At 37.9% G+C, this 25,882-nt stretch overlaps 2 protein-coding genes across 2 annotated transcripts; one reads left to right on the top strand and one right to left on the bottom strand.

The window, feature by feature from the left end:
* Positions 1-15,075: 15,075 nt before the first annotated feature.
* On the top strand, positions 15,076-15,798 carry LOC124268978 (putative nuclease HARBI1). The gene has a single exon (XM_046704010.1). The coding sequence runs from the start codon at positions 15,076-15,078 to the stop codon at positions 15,796-15,798; it is 723 nt and encodes a 240-aa protein (XP_046559966.1).
* Positions 15,799-17,910: 2,112 nt separating this feature from the next.
* On the bottom strand, positions 17,911-24,391 carry LOC124268612. The gene is made up of 10 exons (XM_046703617.1): positions 24,157-24,391; positions 22,998-23,075; positions 21,865-21,873; positions 21,176-21,198; positions 20,679-20,933; positions 20,330-20,449; positions 20,020-20,079; positions 19,360-19,549; positions 18,319-18,802; positions 17,911-18,286 (listed from the first exon to the last, which is right to left on the bottom strand). The coding sequence occupies exons 5-10, from the start codon at positions 20,842-20,844 to the stop codon at positions 18,170-18,172; spliced, it is 1,137 nt and encodes a 378-aa protein (XP_046559573.1). The 5' UTR covers positions 20,845-20,933; positions 21,176-21,198; positions 21,865-21,873; positions 22,998-23,075; positions 24,157-24,391; the 3' UTR covers positions 17,911-18,169.
* Positions 24,392-25,882: the final 1,491 nt, after the last annotated feature.

Genomic DNA, 25,882 nt, shown 5'->3' on the forward strand with positions numbered 1-25,882 from the left:
AGTTGCTATTGGCGTGGCGTCGTGTTCTCATTGCAGGTTTTAACATTTTCAAACGTATATAATTGTCACCACAGCGACAAACCTATTTTACAGTTGAGTAGAATGCATCCAACCTGACCTCACAATGAGCGGTGTGATAATTCAAGACATGGATAATCACAAGCATCTAGACTTGACCCTTCAAAATAACTGTAACTGGGATATTAACATAAATTCCATTGGCTGGCTTATTATGAAATTAATCTCTTGTATAAACTGGAATCTTTCAAATGTATATTTGTCTCTGGAATCATATCTGTGAGCTTGTGGGCTGATTACCTTGATCTAAAATGAATGTTTTGCTTGTAAATGATCACATTAATCTAGATAGACTTATGATTCAGTAAAAAGGGAATTCATTTGAGTATCTGCTTCAATCCGCACATGTTTGGACAACACAACCAATTTTCTATTGACAAGTTAATGAGATTTTCGTGAATACGCCCATTGCATAGCACCGTTATTGAGCACAAACTCAAATGGCCTCTCCCTTGTGACAGGTATTAATTGGAGAATGTATTCTACTACGATTAGTTCCCATGAAGTAGACTTGTAAATATATAGAGTGATTACCTCCAAGACCTGGTGATCTCGAACAAAGGCCAGTTTATGTTTTAACAGGCACAAGGTTGATACAAAAGTTGAAGGGGTAAAGAAATGAAATAAGTCTAAACTGAATTTGACATTTTCATGACATAATATATTTGGTGTTGCCACAATTAATCATCAGAAGATGAAACATATCATGTGAAATATATCTCAACTATCATTTGGAGGGCCTTTAGCGATCTTCTTAAATCTGCCATGCCAACACCCCAAGTAATAATAAGATACATAATTTTCAAATCATGTATGACCTATTTCAACTTATTACTGACCCTACGAAGGTCACCCAAAACTGTAGCACTTAGTTAGATATTAGTAGATTAATCAATAACTCTCGCGAGACGTAGACCGTATCATCCCCGTAGACGTTGAGTGAACACATGAATCAGTATCATTATAATCTCAGTGAGCTAAACTCAGTAAATTCGATCAAATTTCAAAACAAGTTCAGATTTTTATAGCACCCAGTCTCTTATTCCCGTATAACAACACCGACGCAACATGAACGAGATTATACTGTAATAACAAAATCCTACTTCACGGGAATACCCCATTACGCCATGGCACGGGTTCACTCTCATGGCATGTAATACACTCAGTCAGTCACTGTCATATAGTCCATATAGCTTAGGTGTATGGAATTTTGAATACGAACACTGAAAGGGCTGGGGTGGGAGAGTTGAAATTAAACATATTTGCGCGTTTGTGGATAACAACTAAAACATACACTTGAAACTGACTTTTGAAAATGCTCGCCATACTAGCGGTAAATAGAACAGTCAACATCAATTTTTGACACATAGAACAAGAAGAATGCAGATGAGTGAAGTTAAACTAATATATAGAATTGGTTCCTAGTTGGTCGCATAGGACGGCGAATAGTAAACACCTACTCTATATCCCAACTTTAAAAAAATTATCACTTCACGCGTGAAACACAGTTGCATTGATATCAAGCACAAAGGGATAATATGAATATATGGCGTATTCCTGCAGTTTTCATGAATAAATATGTCACATGCAAGATACATTATCGACAATAAGAACTCTAACAGATCAAAAGATTCGTCAAATAGTTCAGTCTATACACTCATGGAACATGTGTTATATTTGGGATTACACTTTCTTAGTAAAGTACAAATTCTAGTACTTTTTGAGTTGAGCACCATCCGGGATACGAACTCACACCCTCAGTCAGGCACCCTATCGCCAGCACACAAAATCAGCCTCCTAACCAACTCAGCTACCGCGACTTCCACAAAAAATGGAAGTCGGACAACTGGTAATCTAGACTGCGGGCTTTGTGTACCCCTCTGATAAGTGTTAATTGGCACGGCTCCCACGGCCGAAAGCTATGATTACACAATGCCATACACTCATGGGCCGGGGATCCTTGGGGAAAAGGAGAAATTGAAAGAAGTAGTGGTAAAATCCTTCCTAAATTTCCAAAAATGTCCAAGCCTTGGAAACATCATCTTTCCAATTTTGGAAATTTTTGGAAATACGATGTTTCCAAATTGGAAATTTTTGGAAATCACCATTTTTTTTTTCTTGTGTTACTTGGCTGACGGGGTGCACCTGTCACTCAGTGCAATGGACTCTTTCGAGCACAATATTATCAATGCTTTAACTGCCAACTAACTAAAAATAACGGCAATAAGTGAGCACACGCTTTTCATAATTTTTGCGCTAGTTTTGGATTGTTTCTGCTGTTGGTCTATCCACGGTTTTCTAATACCTATATCGTGCTGTGTGGATGGCCGGCGATTTGTATCGCAGTGGCCTGTTTGAGGTGAGAAGTTCTCAATCGCTGTGCTGCTGGTTGTCCGCTTTCACAGCGGAAATCCCATAATCATAATTCCAGCCTGCTTTAAAGTAGGTGGAATTCATTCGTTCGCTATGCTCACCTCGTCTGCTTGGTCACAGCGGAGAGGTGATTGAGTAATATGCTCTCGCTGCTACTTCTCACCCCTGTATAGCCATCCACACATATTGGCCACTACTTCCCAAAACAAATATCTTCCTTTTCATTTATAACGCTAGTCCAGCAATAATCGCATTTAGCGTTAAATGGTGTTATTGTTGGCGTCGCCATACCACGTGCCTTTGTTTATAAACATGACCTTGGCACGCGCAGCCGCAAACATTACGTCAACAGATGACGTCATCACAGCACGCGTCAGATAACGGTGAGTTACCTCACTTCTCGCGTCACCACCGAACTCGCCTGTCGCGCACAGCTATTAACCCGCCCTCCCTCCCCGTGCTCACTTGTTCCCGTTATCTGATTGAGTGTACATCGCAGTCCAGGAAATTTAATATGTATACATTGTACCTTTTATTCACTGTTCATGGATTAAAACGTCATGGTGTGTATGGCCTGTTCTCAATCGCTATGTTGCTGGTTGTCCGCTTTCACAGCGGAAATCCCAATCATAATTCCAGCCTGCTTTACAGTAGGTGGAATTCATTCGCTCGCTATGCTCACCTCGTCTGCTTGGTCACAGCGGAGAGGTGATTGAGTAATATGCTCTCGCTGCTACTTCTCACCCCTGTATAGCCATCCACACATATTGGCCACTACTTCCGAAAACAAATATCTTCCTTTTCATTTATAACGCGAGTCCAGCAATAACGTACGTCTCGTGCCATGCTGAGGACTTCGCAATCGGCGAAATCACTCAAGTCCACGTCGATCATCAATGGTCTGTGTGTACATATATGTGGTCAAAATCATATGTCTGGTGCAACATGTCCAATGTAAGCATTTTAAGTTGTGCAGTGACAGTTAAGGCCAGGATTTGTCAGTTTACATACCACAAAGCAGAGTGGAAATAGGCAAGCCTTTGTTTAACACATGAGCTATGGAAACTTTGTACAACTTGTGTATGGGAATATTTTGTTGATTTGTTGATGAAGATCATCATGAAGACCAAATTAGGGTTTGTGTTCATATTAGGTCACGAAGCCGAATTGTGCATTCTGTCTCAGTTATATACATACATATTCTATTCATTATACAGTATGCAGCAACTGATGATGATATCTCATTGTTACTTAACAACATAAACAAGATATGAACAAATTATGTTTTTATTCAGTGTTGATTATTAGTGAAGAAACATCAGTTGCAGTAAACAGCACTTGCCGGAAACATCAGTTGCAGTAAACATCAGTTGCAGGAAACATTAGTTGCAGGAAACATCAGTTGCAGTAAACTGTTGTGGTAGGCAAATCCTGGGCCTTTGCTAATAAAATACATTTTGAAGTTAAGAACACATACTGATTATGTTGAAAGTGAATTTCTATCAAAATTATATTTGTATATACATGCATTTTCGAATGTATAATGAAGTTGATGTACCTTTAATTGTATCATTTTTAGTTACTAAAAGATGACTAACTAAAAGAGTTTGGTTTTACGCTTGTTTTTGCAATATTCTAGCAACATCATGGGGGGGAGGGGGACGAGAAATGGCCTTCAAACATTGCATGCATGTGGGGATTCGAACCTGGGTCTTCAGCATGACGAGCAAACGCTTTAATTATTAGGCTACCCCAGTGCCCTTACTAAAAGATGACAGTTAATATGGAAATATAGTCATTTTGGCTTTTTAGGTGTCTGTACCTGTTTCAATTGTCACTAGTGGGAGCATCCTCTGAAATGGGAATGATAAAATTATTATTGGTGGCATGTGTTTTCAGTAATTGAAGTCCCCTTAAGGAGGTTTAAAACAAAATATGAAAATGTCAAAAAATTGCTAAATTGGTATCCTTTTGTATAAAACTGTGTCCTTAATCTAATTATGTAATAAAAATAGCAAGTCACCACAGCATTTGTTTAACAAGTGGTGCCTCATTGTGGTACCATCTGTAAAAAGTAGTATGTCAATAAAGGTTCTGTTAAAAGTAATTTTTTTTCTTTGGTATTCAATATGTGTTGTTTTATAAAGATAGTTCAGTATTAATATGGAATAAAGCAGAAATAAAAAATTTCAAGGCAGTATGTGGTATTTCACACATTAATTAACTTGTAAAACAGCACTTTAAAAAATGTTGATTCATCAATTACAAAAAGGTTTTTTGATAATAGCATGTTTTTATAAATAATTTTTTATTATATAGTAAATTCTCACTAGATTAATATTAAAAAAACAAACAATATGTTACCAGAGGGTATGAACATTATCGCCAATGAAAAGAGTATAGCCAAATTAAATTTTATAAGGTGACATAACTGTTGCCCAGGTTTACCTAAGGATAAATGCTGTGTCCTTTCTTTCTTAGTGTTCAATAACGAAAATATGATGGAAACTGCTGTATTTCATTTTTATAATTTTATTCTCTGCAATATAATCCTTTTTCATGAAATTGAAATTACTTAGGTAGTTTAGATTTATCTATACAAATTGGGATGTTGTCATATTTGATTCCCTTACTCTTTTGAAGTATTGAACTTGCCCTTCTCCGACGGAAACTCGGAGTCAGGCGTGTTTATTCAGGGGAGATAAACAATGGTGGAAGTATGATTAGGCCTCAGACAACAGTTACCCCTCTTTAGTTTTACCAAGACCCGGAAGGAAAATACGAGAATATAGTGCCTTGTTTAAATGGGCTGTTCTGTGTGTGCTAAGTTTTTCAGGGCGACTTGTGATAGCTTAAATGAAAGGCAAGACATTGTACTTTATTGCAAAAATTTTTGGTCCACAATCTACACATGGTATTGGCACCAGCCTTCCATGATTTGACCCCAAGTTCAAGACTGTCTAGTGTGTTTCGGCTCGTAACTTCCGGTGACCATTGTTTACAGTGGATACAGCAAAATTGACATGGTCGATCCAGGCCCATATTTTACCGGTTAAGTGACAAGTGGCATGCAAATGAACAGCATACGGCCGATATTAATTATGGTGGACTGGCATGTCACTGTAGATAGCAAAGAAGGAAAATAATTGTGGTCTGAGGCCAGCACCTCCACAAAGCAGTCAAGACCTTGTTACGGGCTAAGGGACGTAACTGTTATGTTTTCACAATGTCGCTAAAAATGTGCTGCCAACATTCTGGTATCTTTCACAGCTATTCTCACGTACACTATAGAATACGATACAGCCTTTAATTTTTCCACCCTTTTTTTCGCATATACATGTATTCTACGGGTGTTTCTTTCAGCAAATTTCACCACACAAAATGACTGTATTACCCAAATTTACTAACGTCAGGAAATACTCGTTTCATCCGGCGGCCATATGAACAACGTTTGAAATCTACGTATCATCTGGCTGTCAGATTTACACACGTTTAAAGGGGTGTTAAAATAAACGAACATTCGACTCTGCATTTTCATGTATTTCACAGGTGTGTAAATCTGGCCATTGTTTCCATGTGTTTCCTAACATGTGTAACATATGTAAATGCTCTGATTGTAGGACATGCATTTCAACACCCTTGAAATCTCGTATGACCAGGGTTAGGTTTGTCATATATTTTGTACATGCGTAAATGGTGGGAAATGAGTAAGTATAGCGTTACAAGATTAGCACTTCTTTAACATGTATTTCAGTGGTGCTGTAATGTAACTGTCACATTGGGTTCGTTAGCGCGCGTCCGACCACGCCATAATGTACTGAGATAATTAGAAACACATGGTGAAGTGATACCCATGACTGAGCACCACTAATAACGTGCGTGTCTTTCTTGACATACACATGGTGTCTGTTTAAAAGGTTCAAATATCGGGTCTATGGGCCAGAGCGATATGTATGTTAGGGAGAGTGTGTGTGTGCGAGGGAGAGGGTGTGGCATGGGGTAGGCCTAGGGTGGGGTGGTGGCGGTGGCGGTGGTCAGTGTTTGGGTTCTGATAAGTCTTTCTGACCAATAGGTAATATCATTTATACTTTTTGTAATGGAAATTACATAACAGTTTAAATAACTGACCTTAGGTACACTTCTTATATATGCTATACAAGGAGACACTGCTAATTACAATAAAACACAGACGAATGTGTTCACACAGACATGAACCGGTAGGTTCCTAATTTTAGTGCTCACTTGTATGAGTTATCCGACTGATCATAACTGAACAAATTTCATTATCTATACTTTCATAAAAGATGATTACAATGTATTAATGATTCCCGGTGTAAATTACTGTTGTAAATGTGTGAACATGCACATACTTGGTATGACCTCTTTTTGATTCGGAATACAGGTATTATTTCATACGGACGTTTTCTCAAATTTCAGTTACCCGACGGAATATACTGTAGACATATTTTGTTTCCACCTCTTGGGTAGACTAAATTGTAGTGATTGCAATTAGCTCATAATTTTCATATTATACCTTTTTTGTTTCCATCTGTTGGGCAGACTATAGGAAATTGTAGTGATTGCAATTAGCTCATAACTAAGCAGTTTCGATAATTGTTGAAAGCTTACTACCTGACAGCATTATGTTCCTCATGCGTTTTCTTTTTTGCTTTTGCTTTTTGCTATCTAATTTGTTATACATTATATAATTATGTTAATCATTTTCGTATCTCAATATCATGGAATATGTACTTATTAATCTATCAAAGTACCGAAACGTATTATCTGTATGCTTTACTGTTATTGGGTGAAACTGTTAAAAGTACAAAGTATTAGTACGCTGATATTATCCTTCACAAACATCATATGTACAACAATCACTTGGCATTACAAAAAGGCCATATTTCCAGAAAGCATAACATCACCTTTGGCTGGAGTTCCAAATAATTTGACACCGAAAGCCTGTCAGTTAACGCAAAGGAAATTACCCTTGTGTTTTAAAGTGATAGTCACAATGAAGTGTAGGTTGCCATATGCATTTTATAGTCTGTCTCACAGTCCCTGAACCACATTATTTTCCTTACTGTTTAGTCTGTCTAACAGTCCCTGAACTACATTATTTCCCCTACTGCCAAGCCCTCTGTGCAATGCTAAAGCCTTAAATGAAGCAAGTCTAGATCTCCTCAGGTCCATCTGCAAGAACCCTAACTCACTTTTGGGGTCGGCTTACAAAGTAAACATATCTATAGCTAACTGCCATGGCTCGCCGGAATGAATCTCGTGTCTCCCTGGGGCTCAATTTAAATGGGCTTGTTTGTTTCTATCAAAATTATATATATTCAGACACTAAGCGTTAGTCTATGTATTTTCCGATATGATGGAAATACTAATATTGACCAGATAAAATTCTAAAGCAACCTTTCTTCAAGCAGTGACTTAACGCCATACATAGCTAGACTTGCTTAGATGATAGACTTCATATAAGGCATCACAGATATTTCACAAACATGGTACAGGACCCTTAGCCTCATTAGCTTATTGCCTCACCACTTGCGAATAAATTGTTGGCAGATGTAAATGTTACTGGAGATGTTGGTCCCGCCAGCTGTGGGTGTTTGGTATGGCTCTCCATAACCCGAACCCTGCAGTGAGTTTTCCTAGAGACGGAAGGGGAGAAAATATCGTTCTGTGACTATTGAAAACCAAAAATGTGGACGACACACCATTGTTTGGGTCTTTTAATAGTAAATATGATTCAAATAGCTTAACCTAGATTTCGATATCCTCCGAATGTACATTTGGTGGAAAATATACATTTATCCCGAGACAAGAACGAATGTTTATATATAATTAAAAAATGTAACAGCACTAGTATCCATTTTGTCTTTTGTCTTCTACCCGTCAGAACTAGATTAACAACTAGTCTCTGATATGAACATATTTTACAGAAAAGAATTGATAGTAAAAAAGGAATATTATATAAGGAAAAGGAGCCCTGAGACTTTCTCCTGAAGCTGTGGAAATCTAGACTTGCCACATTTTGTAGACTTGCGTGGGCTTGGATATATTTGCTTCAGGGTCTGTATGACAGACTACGTCCCAACACCCGCTCAATCACATGTGTCTCCAGGTCACGGAGAATCAGTGGTTACAGGCCCGTATTGCAATTCTCGTGCGTTTGTCAGGTTTTTTCTTGTAAGCCCTATGGGCTGCAAAGCCTTATATTTAGGTGGTATTGAGGGCTTACCCAACTTTCATTTCTTATGAGACCTGAAGAGTTATCGTTTGACGTTTGATGATTTCAATAGCTTCAAAATATTGTGGAAAGACTTCCGCCTGTATCCCCCCTTAAATTTCATTCTAGTCAAATAATATCACCTGAATATATATTTAACGTGTTTTGTTTATTTAATCTGAACATACTGAAAGACGGCCGTGGCAGCCGTGGTCACGGACGGAAGTCTTACTACCATGGAAATTCAAGTGTGATTTCCTCATATACAAATATGTTTGGACATATGTTATACATGTCAGCTGCATTCATACAATACCATACATCGAGTATTTGGTGTTTTTTCTAAAATAATTGATAAACAAATGTTAAATAAACAACAGCATTTCAGTGATCACATATAATCATGACTGTAACAAAACATCCTCATACATGTCGATGGAAAAACAATCATCACTGAAAGCTATGATATGAAGAATAACCTGTTTACTGTACATGGTAATGCTTTAATCAAAGAATATTGTAGTCAGTATGATACATAGAGGGATTTCCACTTTTTAAACGGAACGTGTTCCTAGGTATTTTTGGCAAGAATTAGAAGAAACATTATTTTTTAGCAAAGATCATGTGTATGCTCGAGCTGGTTTTTTTTATAATGGTAGCTACGCCCCTGTTTGCATGTGTTGTTGACGCGGCATGGACTCCTTGTAACATCCCTATTTGATTATGATTCACAAATACATGCCCATGATATGGTCCGACTCGTGCCACGGATTAGCAGATACTTATCATAAAAACAGGTTTTTATGTAGGTGACTTGAAACTCGCTTTTACAAAGGCCTATAGGTTCGATCACAATCCATTTCGTTTTACAGCTTCTCTTTTCTTAACATGCTCACGTCAAAACTGATTTAAATTCTAATCACAGATTAAAGAATAACACAATAAATAGTATGCCAAAATTATCGTTACCATGACAACCCTGTGATATTTCACCTTATGTAAGAGAGTAATGCAGATGATACTGTCGGCTGTAAATTTTGATAAGTTGCTTCATCGCTATCAGTAATCACTGGGTATTTATACAATTATATGTGTGATCAAAGGCCATATGATAGATTATGTGGTCTCTGGTGTGATGGAGGAGAACTTGCGTCGCTAGTTTTCTCGATAATCTGAACACATGTATGTAACGTGAAACCGGCAGATACTTTAGAAGAAAGTGTTTGCCCTACCTGTAACAACGATATCCCATGTCTATAAAATGGATATAATGTGGGGATGAATGACATGTACTTTTATCTTGGTCCGTTTATGATGATACATACTGCAATCTTTCACAATAATCTCACTGGCTATCAGACTGAAGGTACGTTTTAAACATAACCGGTATTTCTATTATTGTATTTATAAAGTTCTTAGAACGTTCTCCATATACGTCCGTCATATACATCGCACCCTACCCTTTTCTCTTTTGATCTTCTCAAACGACTGTTACAAGTTCGAAGAATCCTGGTCAAAGTAGAAAAGTCTTAAGACTATTCCCTACAATTCTGTAACTTACACATTGTACCCTAAATGGGTAGAGCTTACGTTTGGGGGAATATCAGAAGGACAACGATACAGTTATTTCCAATGTTGTAGAAAGATCTCCACTTACTTAGGAAAACACTGTGATATTGTATTCATGTCGGAATGATATTTTCAGCCCCTGTCAGATAAGAACTTGAACATGCGATGTCCGCGTCTGTGTCAGACTAAAGGCCTATAAGATGTTTAGCAACACTGGGGCGTAATAGCCATAGATCTTCTCCAAACAAGGGAATATACAACTTGTGAGAATGACTTCTTCGACAGGGAAATTTACAGCAATGCGACATCACAATTACTTAGGTGATATTTACTCGCAATCTGAGTTATGGATCGTCATTTAAACAGGACAATATAGACGAATTTCACAAAAGGCACGGAAATCCAACATGTCTATGATATACTCAGAGAACGCACCCGCCTGTGCTATCCGGTCATAATCGCTACTCGATCAAAACAATTTTTCATTTCATGTCTCACAGAATATATAATTTGATATGGCATTGTTTCTTATTGTATACTTTTGCGTTAGTGAAACAAACTTTAAAGTTTATGTTTGTCTTTATTTCAGCAAAGGCTGAGCGAATGGAGAAATAACATGGTTTAGGCACTGTGAGACTATTAAGAAGGTCACATGCAGTGCAATAATATTCCAATTATGTACTGCCACAAAATATTTTACAGCAGATGCGCGAGCTGAACAGACTTAAGAAATTACGAGTTGGTTCGTGTAGCATATTTGACTGTGCTCCAAGAGAGACAAAGTGCTATTCTTTTGGGGCAGCTAGGGACACTGCGAGGACAAAGGGGCAACGCATCGCCCTTTGTTCACCACTGAACCTTTCAATCCCTCGAAACATGCACCTCACAAGATTTGCCAACACCACAGACAAGGCGTAACTGATACTGGTAGCAAGAGCGAGTGCAGCTTAATAAGGCGTGTTAGCTTGCGTAATACCGCTTTCTTTGTCAGGCTCTTTGGTGATAAGAATATTGAGGTCATGTGAACGTTGATTTCAAACGTACTCAAATGTGTGAAAGTGAAATTACATGAGCCAAGTAATTCACATGATGGAAACATATGATCATCTTGCTTGAGTACAGGTAACATGATGGTGTATGAACCGTTCATATACATACCCCTGAAATCCGGTATGACACATAAATATCTAAGGTGTGTAAACATTTGCAAATTTGAAACTTTACATGTGTTTCCCCACCTAAGTAAATTCACATGTTTCCAACCCGAGTAAACTTAGAACGGAATCGGAAATTTCAGCACCCATTGAAATTCAAAGGAAAGCATTGGAAATACTGTATGATCATGTATTTACCGGGGTATCTGTTTTGCAGTTCATATTTGGAAATCCCTGACAATACGGTCAGGGCATACATGAACGAGGTGCTTGTGCATACGAAAATGTACGATGAGCATATGTTTCAAAGGTATAGATTCATATGAAATATATGCCCGAAGTTAGGAAATATCTGAAAACATACGTAAACCCGGTCAGGGCATGTATTTCCTACTGTATTTACGTTTATTTCAATGGTTTACTATCCGGTTTTTGGTGCTGTGTTTACTGTACTGAATTTCACTTGAAGTTGAAATCAAATTTATCCGCAGGTGGTGGTTCTTTTAACATGCACAAAAGTACACAATACATATGCATACAATACTGATACAGTACAAACGTTCAGTTTTGGCTCAGTATTCCGGGAGCTATGATAGTGCAATTACATTTTAGGATCGACAGTTATAGTCTTCAAAGACATAAAATTTGGTCGAAATGGGAAGGTTCAGTTACAAGTGTATGAAGGGAATTTGGGGGCTTGAAATCGTCAAAAAGAGAGCCCGAACACGTTTTTGACACGCGAACGACAGGCTGAAATGCAGCCGGGCTCATGTACCTTTTAAGAAGTTCTGGAGAAAAATAGTTCCCTCTTTAATAGACAGTACAGTTAAAACAATTAGTGTTCTGGAATCGCCAGGACTTCAGCTATCAGATGCACACACATATGACATGCGGTAATCGACTTCCAGAGCTGCTCCAGAAATTTGGTAGTCACTGGACTTGTAGTTTCGGAGATTATTGGTTTGGAAATTGAAATTTTTGAATTTTGAATTGTTTCCCCATTGCTATTGGGCCTTGAGCCTTGAGATTTTTGCAGAAACAACTTCAGCATTGTCGGCACCTTGGTGATTTGTTTCAAGCGATTCTGTCCATCGGTGCTTTTTTGTAGAAGTTGTACAAAATACGGCGGAATAAATAATAATAATAAAAATATTAACGATTCCAATAGGTCTCCTGCCTTGTGGCGAGGAGCCCTTATTAAGTCTACCAGGTTTTTTAATCGTAGTATTTTTGTCATTTTAATGTATGGCTAAATCTCAGTATAAACGCCAATGGCTGAAGGGATGGTGTAAATCCAGCTAGGGTCCATGCAGGTAGAAAAGGTACTGTAAGTCCCCATAGTCCCTAGTATGGTGATCTACCTTCAGTTGTTGGCGATCTATAGCCTGTTTTTATCTTGTATTGTCCTAATAGTGCTATTAGTTTTAACATTCCACACTAGTTTTAAATCTAATTGTGATATTCTAGTTGTTTTACTGTCCTTCGATGATAGGTTTTATAATATACACATATTCCATTTCAATGTAAAATGTTCTCGTCACGATATGGCTGAAATATTGCAGATGTGACGTTAATATTAACTCACTCACTCACTCCATTGTTGAGATGAGTACCAGTGCATATGGAGATTCAAGGGTGTAAGAGATTATTTTGCCTTAATTGTAGCAAGCCACAGTCAAGACTGCCTCGTCATCTCCTAACTAGCCATGGTGATGAAAATGAAGTTGTCAAATATGATACTGAAACAGACAAAGAGATTAAATCTCAAATGACTTGCAAGTTGCGTAATCTAGAAAACCACAAGCACAACAGTAAAGTTATTGAAGAGGGCTGTGGTACACTAATAATAGCATACAGACCAAGTACGATGTTTCTTGGGAAGTTTATGTTCCATGTGACTTTTGCGATGGGTACTACGTTCATTGGGATCTGAGGAAGCATCGTAAAAGGTGTATAACTGAAGCCAGAAAGTCAGAAAATGGGTGGGTGGCAGCTAATAACCGGTTGCTGTTACCTACTCCTAAAGGCATTAATTAAGGCCTGCAAAGACTACTGAATTCAGACCAGCCGCGTGTTCAGCAAGGCGAGTTCTCGTTCACCGCCAGTGCGCGTACGCGATTGCCGTTCCTGAACGGAAGCGTGTACTCGCCTGCGTGGCAGCACTGTTTTCAAAATGGCGGCGAATATGGATAATGCGAATATTGTACATCTTGCGTTGAGCGAACTAACAAGAATAGTGCCTCATGCTGACTTTTCCTACCTGGATGATGAGAATATGCTGATTACTGCATATGAAGAAATATGCATGCAACGCACTGAACCACTGGGGACTGTCCGAATCGAGAAGTACGTGGAAGAAGTTGTGCCACGTTACAGTGACCCTTTATTCAGGGCACATTTCCGAATGACTAGGACTTCATTGCAGGTATGGTATTTTGGAGTTTTTGCTGAATGGTGCATAAATGATTAAAAATGAAGGAACCTTTACCAAACTTGTAATATTATTGCTATTTGGTTTTCCCAAACGGGGTGATCACATAGCAACGTAGTCAGTAGTTCTAATTCCTCGCATGACCAAGCAATAAAACTAGTTTGCGTTTAGTGATAGTTCATTTGAAAAAGTATTGGCCCATTGTCAGATCATTTATACAGAAATATATACAAAAGGAAAGGGGTCTGTCATGTATAGGTAAGCCCATAATCTTATCTTCTAGTCTCTGCTATTGTTATTAAGGTAAAATTCATCCCCAAAACCATGAGAGAATTATATCAGATTCGTATTTAGATTTGCAGTTTGTTCATGAGTCATAGCGGTTAGGCACGGTATGGAGACGGAAAGTTTCCATAGAATGGCGTTTAGCCGTAGGCTATGGAAAGAGAGACAGAACACATTTGTTGTGAAAGACATAACAGATTAATCTTATATTGAAACAAACAATAAAGGGATGAGTAACCGAATGATTTTTACCAGTACTTTTCCAATCGTAATATTCATGAGTGCAAGGTCGAATACAGGCTAACCGAATCAAAATGATTAGTTGAAACATGTGATCAAGATCAGGCCAGGCTCGAACCATATAAAAAGATAGGTTGGGCACTGAGCGAGTGGTGCACGCTTTTTAGTGACGGAAGCCAGTCCACGCCACTCAGTTGCCTCGTGTGGCACGAACCTGCCTTGTCTGATGTTGAAGTTGTAGAGATGGACTGAGACTGAGTAAAACTATGAGAGTATACACTTGTGTTGCGTTTTTCTTTGAATGTATGTGTGCCAGTACATGACTGTTATGTGGTTAATTAGGAGTCACGGTCGTCAGAACCCTCACTCCTTGACTTAGCGTCCTGCAACGGACCAAGCGAGTGGAGCGCCAGAGCTACCATCTCCCCGACAATGTGGAATGACCGTAATTAATAGGCAACTGGGGTAGGGTTTACTAACACCCAATCGCCAGTTACGACACTATCCACATACAACTTGTTTTAATTACTTTACAGTCCCTGTTGGAGATGATTGGTCCTCACACAGACTGTCGAACAACAAGCCTGGAGACCCGCACATTAGCCTGTTTGTGGTACCTTTGTAACCATGAAACTTTTCGAAGTGTGGTAGATAGATTTGGGATGAGCAAAGGTTCTTTGCATTATTTTCTTGGCAATTTTTGTAGAACCATGACAAGTACACAAATTATGACACAATTAATAAAATGGCCAAAGGACACAGATTATCGAAAAAATGCTGATGCAGCATCTGTACGAGCTGGGTTTCCAGGCGTAATTGGCATGCTGGATGGATCTTACATACCAATTCCAGGACCCAGCTTCTTCAGAGATTCCTACATATGCAGGAAAGGTTTCCCAGCAATGCACCTGCAGGGTGTGTGTGACGGCAGCTTGAAGTTCATTGATGTCTATTGTGCATATCCTGGATCAGCACACGATTCAAGGGTCTACCGGAACAGCCTGCTGTGTCAGTACTTAGAAGATAATCCGTTACCGGAAATGTACCACCTACTTGGTGATTCTGCTTATGCTCTGTCCAAGTCCCTGCTTGTCCCATTCAGAGACAATGGACATCTGACAGCAATTGAGAAAACATTCAACAATGCACACAGTTCAACGCGTGTGGACATTGAAAGATGCTTTGGACTTTTGAAAGGGAAGTTCAGAAAACTCAAATACTTGGACATGAAAAATGTTCGGGAAATGCCTGAAGTCATTATCACATGCTGCGTTTTGCACAATTTTATTTTGACCCAGGAATCCTTTGACGAAAGTGACATTGATACTGAAGACATTGATGCAGTAGAAACTGAAGCACAATCAGAAAGGGATCCTCAAGAACTTAAATCTGTATCTGAAAAGAGAATGGAAATTGCCCATCTCTTGGTGTAAAGATATATAGGTTTCTTTCACATCGTCAAAGTTTTTCAGGACTGAGTTTTGGTTTTTACGCCGCTTATAGCAATATTCCAGCAACATCGCGGCGGGGGACACCAGAAGGTTTCACACATTGTACCCATGTGGGGATTCGAACCCGGGTCTTCGGCGTGACGAGACAACGCTTTAACCACTAGGCTACCCCACCGCCCCAAGTTTTTCAGGACTGACTGAGTTTAGTTTTACGCCGCTTTTAGCAATATTCCAGCAATATCATGGCGGGGGACACCAGAAATGGGCTTAACACATTGTACCCATGTGGGGATTCGAACCCGGGTCTTCGGCGTGACGAGACAACGCTTTAACCACTAGGCTACCCCACCGCCCCAAGTTTTTCAGGAAATAATTAGGAAATATAATCAATGTCTCATGTAATGTATATATTTGACTGAGTGAGAGTGATGTATGTGTTAATATTGTAACCATAACTGTATTTTAGTGTCTCATAGGCCAAAATGGACATATTTTTTGTACATTCCAATAATATGATAAATGTTCTTATATGTACAAATGCATGACATGTAAATAAATCAATCTTCTCTTGTTACTACCAGCCATGTTCCATGCCATACAAATAAAGTTCTTATTCTGAAATCAATTGTTTCCATCCAATTAAATATTTACATAAAATGGCTTCTTGATGATATGATCTAATCGCTATCACGTGACTCGTGCACACACGTCTATGTTGTAATGCAAACAAAACACATGGATAAAACAGTCTTTTTTAATATGTACACATTAAGTTTAATAGACATACATTGGGCACAACTTTGAAAGAGGAAAGTAGATATATGTAACATGATATGTTACAAGCATCCCATAGAGTCTGCATAGTCAGGATTGGATATGCTAATAATGAATGAAAATGCATGAAAGTGGAAAGTACATATATGTAATATATGTTACAAACATGGGCTCGGTTATCACAACATGTTGGTGTCAGGATCAGCATTTGAAAATTTCAACCTCAAGTTATCAGTCATTATACTCTGGATTTTAAAATGATTTTAATACAGAAACATATATTACCTGTCTTTGGTACCCACATTCTGTAAATTCAGAATAGCATTGAACAATCTGAAGGTAAATGCATGCAGGAAGGAGAAACAACAGTACGACTATAACATCTGCTGTGAACACTGCATGGATCTCGACACCTAAGATGAAGTGCACATAATATTTTCCTCTCTACATTATTCTACTCTCTGAATGAAATATTTACCATGGTTAAACACTGTCATGCCAAACAAATGTTTATATACTGAGTGGCAGGTGGGCTCGATTCCGGCACCTTGAGCTGGCTGGATCACTAGCCTGACGCGATAGACACCTCACCCACCGCGCCCCCAACGCACATTGATTTCCGAATTTATGACAGGTATAATAATAGTAGTAGTAACACAACTCAAGATTACCTGACAAGGGTTCCCATTTGGCATTTCTTGTGTATGGAGTAAATACTCAACAGTATAAAATAAGGTCTGATGTGGCAAATATATAACATGTTATGTTATATGCGCTTGGAAAGTGCAGCAAGAGGTATTAACAAATGAGTTACAAAGTTTTCAAACAAACATCGATCAAAGGATTAACCAATAACGCTGATTGATTAATTACTTTTACCTTGCACACTGGATCTGTGAGAAGGTAGTGTTAAAATGTATGCAGATTTACTAATCTATACTAAATACACTCTGTATTAGACACGACATGGAACAAGATTTTTTGTCAGCTGCTGAATGGCATATCATTCCCTTATGTTCAAAAGCGGATACATACCTCGAACAAGGTAATTGCCTAAAATTGTTGCTATAACTTTAGTCTGTATACATTATGTCAGAAATATTTGTGATGAAAAAGGTCATCTCAGTTTTGAAGACCTAAAAAAGCGGTACAAAATAGAAATAATTCAAATGGATCTTATGGAAACAAATTTGGAAATTGTAACTATAAATTGTATATTTATATACTTATCCTATCTCACGACTTGCACCTCTCTCTTCATTCGACCATGAGTGGAAATGAATTAAACTTTGCTCCAGGCCGACCTTTTCCCTGTTCCCTGTCCCCGTGCTGTGCATGCCTTCCTGCCTTCGCCATGCTCACTAGGCCGTGGCAGCACGTTGCATGTGCAGTCCTCACCCACATGATCACCTTACATACTCATTCTCGATCTTGGAGCCATAAAAGGACAAAAGAGTCGTGCACTTCACTGAATCTTGTCCCACCACTCTTGGGGCACAAACATCATGACCTGTCGTGTTGAATATTGTCCCAATATTGTGCTCACTAGCTCTAGACTGACTAGACGGGATATCCTGATTCACCTGAGGTGAAGGAGACCGACCACAAAAATCACTCTGACAAAAAGACACCGCACAGCTAAGGCAGGAAGGCATGCACAGCACAGGTACAGGGACAAGGTCGGCCTGGAGCAAAGTTTTATTCGTTTCCACTCATGGTCGAATGAAGAGAGAGAGAGGTGAAAGTCGTGAGATAGGATAAGTATATAAATATATAATTTACTTCTTGGAATTTACTATAGCATCTACTAATTTCTGAAGAGTTTCCAGTCTTTTTTCCCTCAATTGCTAATCTTTTCTTCTCCAACTCCATTCTCTCTTCATGCTGTTTCTTCTGTTGTTCTCTCATTTCCGATAGATCCGCCAGTGAGGCTGTGCCTCTCTTAGATACAGGAGTTTTAGGTGTTGTCTTGGCAGGGGCCTTCTTGCTGTTGGATGTATTAGGAGAATCATAACGCATTACACAGTCGCTTCTTTCCCTCTCTGGACTATTTGGGGCCCTGGTTAGATTTTTCGGATTCTGAAGGCTACTGACTTCAGCAAGGGGTTCAACTGCTGGATCCCCAGCATACATCTCATCCATGAGACTGAAGAATTTCCATGTTGACCTGCCCCTGCCAGTCTTGTTATTACGGTCCTTTATTGTTTTGTATCTGCAAAGAGAAAAGGAACCCTGACTGCAATAATCAGTCAAAAACCACCTTTTAAAATCAAGTTTCCTGATAACTGCAGACACAATGGGGGCGCGGTGGGTGAGGTGTCTATCGCGTCAGGCTAGTGATCCAGCCAGCTCAAGGTGCCGGAATCGAGCCCACCTGCCACTCAGTATATAAACCTTAGAGTCATTTTTGTGTGAAGACTCTTTCAGTGTTGTCGCAACCCCTAGTGTACAGCACACAACCCTGTGCACTTTACACATGGTGGCCACATGAAAACGTGCAAACACCTAGTTGCGGGTACAGCAACGTGCATTAAACTTAGACAAAGTACTGTTTCCCCTCTCTTTTGTGATGAACTACAAATCGTTTCCATGGAAATCAGAACAACAGCAACATAGCTGTTGCCTGTAATGCTCTGGAAACTGGTGTTAACTATACCCCCCACATTATATGCCATTGGGATGAAAACAGGAATGAACGAATGAACAGTTGTGAAAATAGGAACAGAACACCATTTCTTGTTTGAACCGAGTACGAGTGAATCATAATACCTTAGCCTCAAGGAACCGAATTTCCTCTGGCATTCATCCCCAGAGTAGCAGTAACCTTTCTCAGTCATTTCGTCGGCTACTTTCTTCCAAGCCTGCTTCTGGGTGACGATGCTGCTAGTAAACAAATGCTCATACTGCTGCCGCAGAGTAATGAGCAGGCGGACTTGACATTCAGTCCAGTTTATTCTCACTAAAAAAAGTAAAGATACCCATTTGGAAATGATACATGTAAATTTCCAACAAAAATGAATATTTCAAAGTTAAAAGAAATGATAACAAGTGTTTGCCAATATTGTGGCAATGTGCCCCACCGCTAAAAAATAAATATTTATCACATGTTTACTACTTTTTATATTTTGTGTCTGCGTATTCCCCAATTTGAAGACATTGGGTGTAACGTCGAGGTAGAGAATATGATTGGTTGGCTTGCTCGGGTCATAGCCCTTCGCGTATTGATTATTTGCTTTCGTGTAACAGATCATGAGATATCGTGTTAACAAGAAACGGGAAGTACGTACGGACATACGTTGCTGAATACTTAGTCCCACGTTCAGTGTTGCGATAGATAGATAATTACCAGACTCAGTGAGAATTACCGGAACTTTACCTAATATTTAGCTCTATAAACCATTTATTAAGTAAACATTTGCATTAAATTACCTTGTGACTGATGACTCTGGCTTGACCAACTGGAGTGAGTGGTCATTGAAAATACTGAATCTGTAACGAAATTAGTTCTATAATATTCTGTTACAGCTAGGCATTCAGACTTAAGATTCCCAAGTATAATACACATATGAACTTACAATTTTAGGTTGAACAGTTCACAAAGGAAAATGCTTTTTAACATTTAGGCTTTATGCAAACTGCTCTGAATTAGTTCCTTTAATCAAAATTTACTCCCAAATGAATAAAATGAAAGAAGACTATGAATAAATATTTTTAACAGAAGAAAATGCTTGGTACGTGCCTATGTCATCTTGTGTGTCCAGCTCCATGTCATCTCCCAGTGTGTCACATCTATTTCTGTCACTGGCACCAGCGCTACTTGTACTGGCTTTGGGTTCAACACTGAATTCACTATTATGATCTGCAATACATAAACTGGGTCAAATTCAAGAGTGTGACCATATATATAATACAGGGCTTCTAAAGGTTTTGAGCAGATGCAAATAATGAAAGCAATCTTTAGTGGTATTATAGTTTTTGCCACATCCAAATTAAAATGATACTCAAAGGTAACTCAGAATGAAAACAATTGTTGGGATTGACAGTTACCTTGTTTATTCAATCATATAAATGTAATATTTAATGCTTACCATCTGGTACTGATGCTACCAATTGTTCCAGGAACCTAACTCTTTCTTGTGCCGTGAGATCTTTTGGTGCTAACCGCCCAAGGCGACATAACATTTCATCCGGCACATCTTTCACATATGCAGATGCAGACACATCATCAAAGTGAGTCGGTCTTGTTATATTCATGCTGATACTGACCCCACTGTTTTTACAAGCAGCGGAGACAGTATTCAACAATCCAAATTCCGAAGCTAATTCAAAGGATTCAGCAACACCTTTAATGAAAAAATAAAAGCTCTATACAATATTTATTCTTCAAATATAATGACTATAATATTTGAAAATGGGATAATGAAAATAAGGCAAATATTATGGAACATTTACAATAAGAATAATTTTTCCAGCAATAAGTCAATGAACATATTTAAATTGTTACTCATGTAAAATCGCCACTTTTTGTTATCTCACAAAAATACCTTTACCTTTAAAACTGAAAGTAAAAGGAAATAAGGATTACCGGTAATAACTTTCCTCCCAAACCTGCACCTAACAAAAAGTAAAAATTTTTAATATGTCATACAGCATGTACAGTCAAATCTATAACTATTACAGCAAGTTTGACAAGTACCATTATGAGATACATTACTTCATTCATTACATTAAAATGAAAGTGACTAATTACTTTATTATATATATATATTGAAAATAGCTGTATCCAAACACTATATACATAGGTTTATACATACATGTGTATACTTTATAAAAGATGAGTAGAGAAGATAGTAAATATTAAGAGGCAAAGAAAACCACACCAGTAGAAAGACTTCAAGAATGTGCACCTCACATTATTGTACCAGTAAGCCATCCAATGGATAAGCCATAAGCGTGTGCAATTCATTAAACATGATAAGAAGGTGATGAATTGTGACAAATGTATTAAGAGGACTGTGCTAAGGGGAACACATAAGACAATGATAGGAAACATAGGATAGTAAAAGCAACAAGAGTCTTCAGAAAATCATTACGGACAGACGGACAGGGCGTTGACTATATCCCCCTAGGGGGATAATTAAGAAACTAATACTACTACCCACAACAGCATGTAATACAGACATGATTAAGCAAGATTAAAGCAAGATTAATTCTTTGCAAAGGGATTTGCTGTAGCTATTGTGAACATGCTGGAAACAGAAAAGATAATATTACCAGTGGCTCCTAGATGAAAAAAACACATGTTTATTAGTAAAGAAACATATTCAAAAGTGAACAGTTAAAACATTCCTGTGAAAGATACATATATAATTACTCATTTCTTAAATATTTTAATTGAAAAGACTGCCCATATTAATTTTAAGTAAATATTCTTAAGCCATAAGAATTCTTAAGTCTACTAATTCTTAGTTTCCATAGCAACGTATCTAAAACTAAGATTTTTGCTTAAGCAATATTCATCAAACCTCTTAGTGCTTCAGATTTTGTCTTAACTTAAGAATCCTCCATAGGTTACTTAAGCACTAAGAATTTTCTTAAAGTAAACAAAGATGGCCGCCAATGCATTCATCGACAGAACCAACATTTTAGAAAAAAACAACAGAAACCGAGTTGACACGAATATTTAGATTATCCAAAAGTGGTATACAATTTTTATGAAGTCTCATTTCAAATGAAATTTCACCTGTGACTCGAAGAAGTAATCCTTTATCAGCTACTGACAAAGTTCTAATCATGCTGCGTTACTTTGCCACAGGCAAAATGCAGCTATGTAATGCGGACAACATTGGTGTTTCACGGTCTTCAGTGAGTAGGGCCATTAACCAAACAATAACTGCACTGTCTGCCCCTGCCATTGTTCGCCAGTTCGTTTCATTTCCAACCAGTCCGACTGAAATCCGACGAAACCAACTTGGTTTCTATGGCATCGCTAATTTTTCCGGAGTGGTTGGGGTTATAGATGGCACCATCTCAGCACGAACCTATTTATGTGAACAGGAAGCAGTACCACAGCATCAATACTCAGGTTGTCTTTGACCACAGTTGACATATCATTGATGTTGTTGCGAAATGGCCCGGTTCCACTCATGACTCGCGCATGCTGAACCAGAGCGGTGTTTGTGCTTTGCCATGCGTTTCTCACTTAGAATTTTTAAAATTCTCAGCTAAGATTTCTGCTTAGTCGCATGGTGGATTGATACTTAAGATAAATTCTCAGCTAAGAATTCTTAGGAAACTTAAGTATAAAAAACTAAGAAAATTCTTAGAAGTTTAGTGAATCCAGACTCAGGTTTCCATGTAACTGATACATTAAGATGTTATGTACTGTGGTGTACTCTCTCACTTACTAAGATTTCTGTGGCCTGAAGAGTCCACTTTGTACTTCTCCTCCATTCGTATAAACATCTCAGTTGCCAACTGTGTGTCTGCAGATAAAAACATATACAAAATCATTTACGACTCAACAAAACTCACAAATAAAACACTGGAAAGTAACTAATATGCCCCAAAGATTTATGAAAAGTTTGGCTCATGAAACAAGTGGAATCTAAAAATGTACTGTCTAGTTCAGATGGCTGTAGGTGAATTCGTAGACTAGACTGGTTCGTAGACGTGGAAATCCGGTGGATTCGTAGGCGGATTGAGCGGTGGGTTCATAGACGTTAGTAAAATGGGGGAACTTCAAAATAACTGATGAAGAAAATCGACATTATGACTTTAATGTAAACGAAAAGTATTTGCATTTTGTGAAATAAATAAAATATATTAGGTAACACTTATGGTATAGAAACCTCAAAAAGGTGAAAAAAAATAATCATTCAGCATCAACCATGGCTCTATGCGTTGTATGTGTGAAAGACGTTAAACAAATACATTTATACAAATACATTTACACAAATAAACAAGTGTGGACAAGAAACAGGAAAATATTTGTTCACTCGTTCAGATACTCCCGCCAATATTGCAACAATATGCAGTCATTGGACATGAGTATTCGTCACTGTGCATAATTTCCATAGACTTACATGTTAATTTTGTGAAGCTAGAAAAGTTACCTTGAATTTATTTGTCGTTTGATCTTGTTCATATTTTGCACATGTGTCATGAATCATCTCAGCTCCAAAGACACAATTTCCGTTTTATTTTTCCATTCAGTATTTCAAGAATGACTGCACTTTGATTGATGCCATGTCATGGTTATGAGAATGTTTAACATGGCGGTCTATGGGGATAGAATGCACAATGTTGTATATGTATGTTGCTCATGTAACTACAATGCGGAAAATACTTAAAGGAACATTACATGGAAATTATGTATCTGTGACCAAGATGATTTCCTAACAACCTGCAAAATTATTACAGCTACACTAAAATAACAATGCAAGTCTATGAGAATTTTGCCGGCTGACGAATACCTATGTCCCATGACTGTACAGATAATCGATTTAGTCCAATGAAGCCCAATACTACAAAATGTGCACGTATTCAATTAAAACGCTTCCTTACCTTAAGCTTACCTTGCACACATTTCTCCTGTACATCAGGGTGAACGTGAACCGTAAATACAACGGTTTTATCGGCATTAGTCATTTGCAGCGGTACAAGCTTCGCAATGCTGGACGCCATCTTGGATTGTTTGGCGCACTACCTCCTGAGGCAAATCGCGCGTACACGCGTGAACTCGTTTCAGCGCGGGTGTTCGGAAGCGAGGTCTCGCTAATATTCGCGTGTACTCGGCTTGCTGAACATTAATGGAAGGCGACAGGTAGAAATCTCAAAGATGAAACCGGATGACTTTGAAGGAAAACACAGTGCGGTAGAGGAAGATGTTCTTTAAGCTTTGTCACCTCATTCTCTAACAAGAATTGAAATAGTAAGCAGGCGTGGGAGGAGTGTTCCAGTATTGGTCCCCTACTTTTTGTTTCTTGCATTATAAATATGCAAATTGAATTGAGCTGCACATACATAGATTTTCTCCACTGAAATTTACATATGTATATGCTGGTGGTTATTCAGTTTTATGTATTCTACTCATGTTGACAATTGTTTCAGTTTGCTCATGTTGAATGTATTTTGTCTGTAAAACATCACAGATATAAAAAAAACATCAGGTTACCAAGTATAGCAACAGCAACACATTTAGGGTTAATATTGATTCACTATGAATAGAGATGTTTTTTCAAAGAAACATAATGTTATATATGTATAAATTGTTTTCCTTTTCTGGCATACTCACGTTCGTATTCAACAGCACCATTTCATTAGTGTGTCATGTATTATCTTTCTCCCAGTGTCTTCTATGTCAGATGACACGAGTGTTGACCACTGTATCTGGCTCAAATTGCTTTCCTTAAAAGGCACAAAACAGTTTCATTAGTACTTTGTAAATTTGTACAAGAAAATGTTTTGTGTTGGATGAGGGTGTACTCTGCATTTAACAAATGAAATTAAACAAAAAAATTCGTAAACGTAATAAAAGTCAAATTTTAATCAAAATAGATTACCGTAACATGTCCTTTGCTGACTTAAAAAATAACTGAATTATTTTGACTACTGATTTGTTCCCCCACTCATCTCACTGATTTATTTCAGGCAAATTGCTGTTTACTAATATCAGACATGATGGTGTACCTTCAGTAGACCAACAGCATACATGACTGTGAACACGCCACAGTCTCGCACATTTGTCTGTTTAGGAACCTAGAAATTATAATTGTTATTGATATGATAATTTACATTTGAACACCAGCATCTTTTTTGAAGACTTTTTCGAGAATGAAATATTAATACATTTCATCAAATATTTTAAATGTGATTGCTTTCTAAATTGTTGTTGAAACTGTTGGAATATTAAGGATATACATCCGTGCATAAAGTGAGCACCACCCTGTATTTTTGCCAGTTAATTTTGTATGAAATGAAAATCTACACACTTTCCGAAAAATAATATAATATTTATAATTTGATACAGCAAGCATATAATATTATAAAAACGAAAACATGATTGAAATTACGTAGTACTTTAATTAGGATAATTGTCTATATCAGAAACGTGTTTTCCCGTCCTAAAACAAGTTACCTTATTTTGAAAAGTGAATGTAATAATTGATTGTTATGTGGCCTATAAATTTGTTATTCATTGTCAATGGATAAAAGTTTGTAAACTACGATTTAGGAAAGTTGATTCTTTGGGCAGTAATTAGTCAAACTAAAAAAGTGAAACTTTAAAAAT

The sequence above is a fragment of the Haliotis rubra genome, unplaced genomic scaffold (genome assembly GCF_003918875.1).
Source record: "Haliotis rubra isolate DU_JTF1 unplaced genomic scaffold, ASM391887v1 Scf101, whole genome shotgun sequence".
NCBI lineage: Eukaryota > Metazoa > Mollusca > Gastropoda > Lepetellida > Haliotidae > Haliotis > Haliotis rubra.

Excerpts from the sequence above, each read along its gene's own strand:
- LOC124268978 (XM_046704010.1), top strand. The coding sequence starts at position 15,076 with ATGACAAGTACACAAATTATGACACAATTAATAAAATGGCCAAAGGAC.
- LOC124268612 (XM_046703617.1), bottom strand. The coding sequence starts at position 20,844 with ATGAATATAACAAGACCGACTCACTTTGATGATGTGTCTGCATCTGCA. Across the intron at positions 19,550-20,019 it reads CCAGAGTCATCAGTCACAAG|TGAGAATAAACTGGACTGAA; the intron begins GTAATTTAATGC and ends TACTTTTTTTAG. Across the intron at positions 18,803-19,359 it reads TTCGGTTCCTTGAGGCTAAG|ATACAAAACAATAAAGGACC; the intron begins GTATTATGATTC and ends TTCTCTTTGCAG.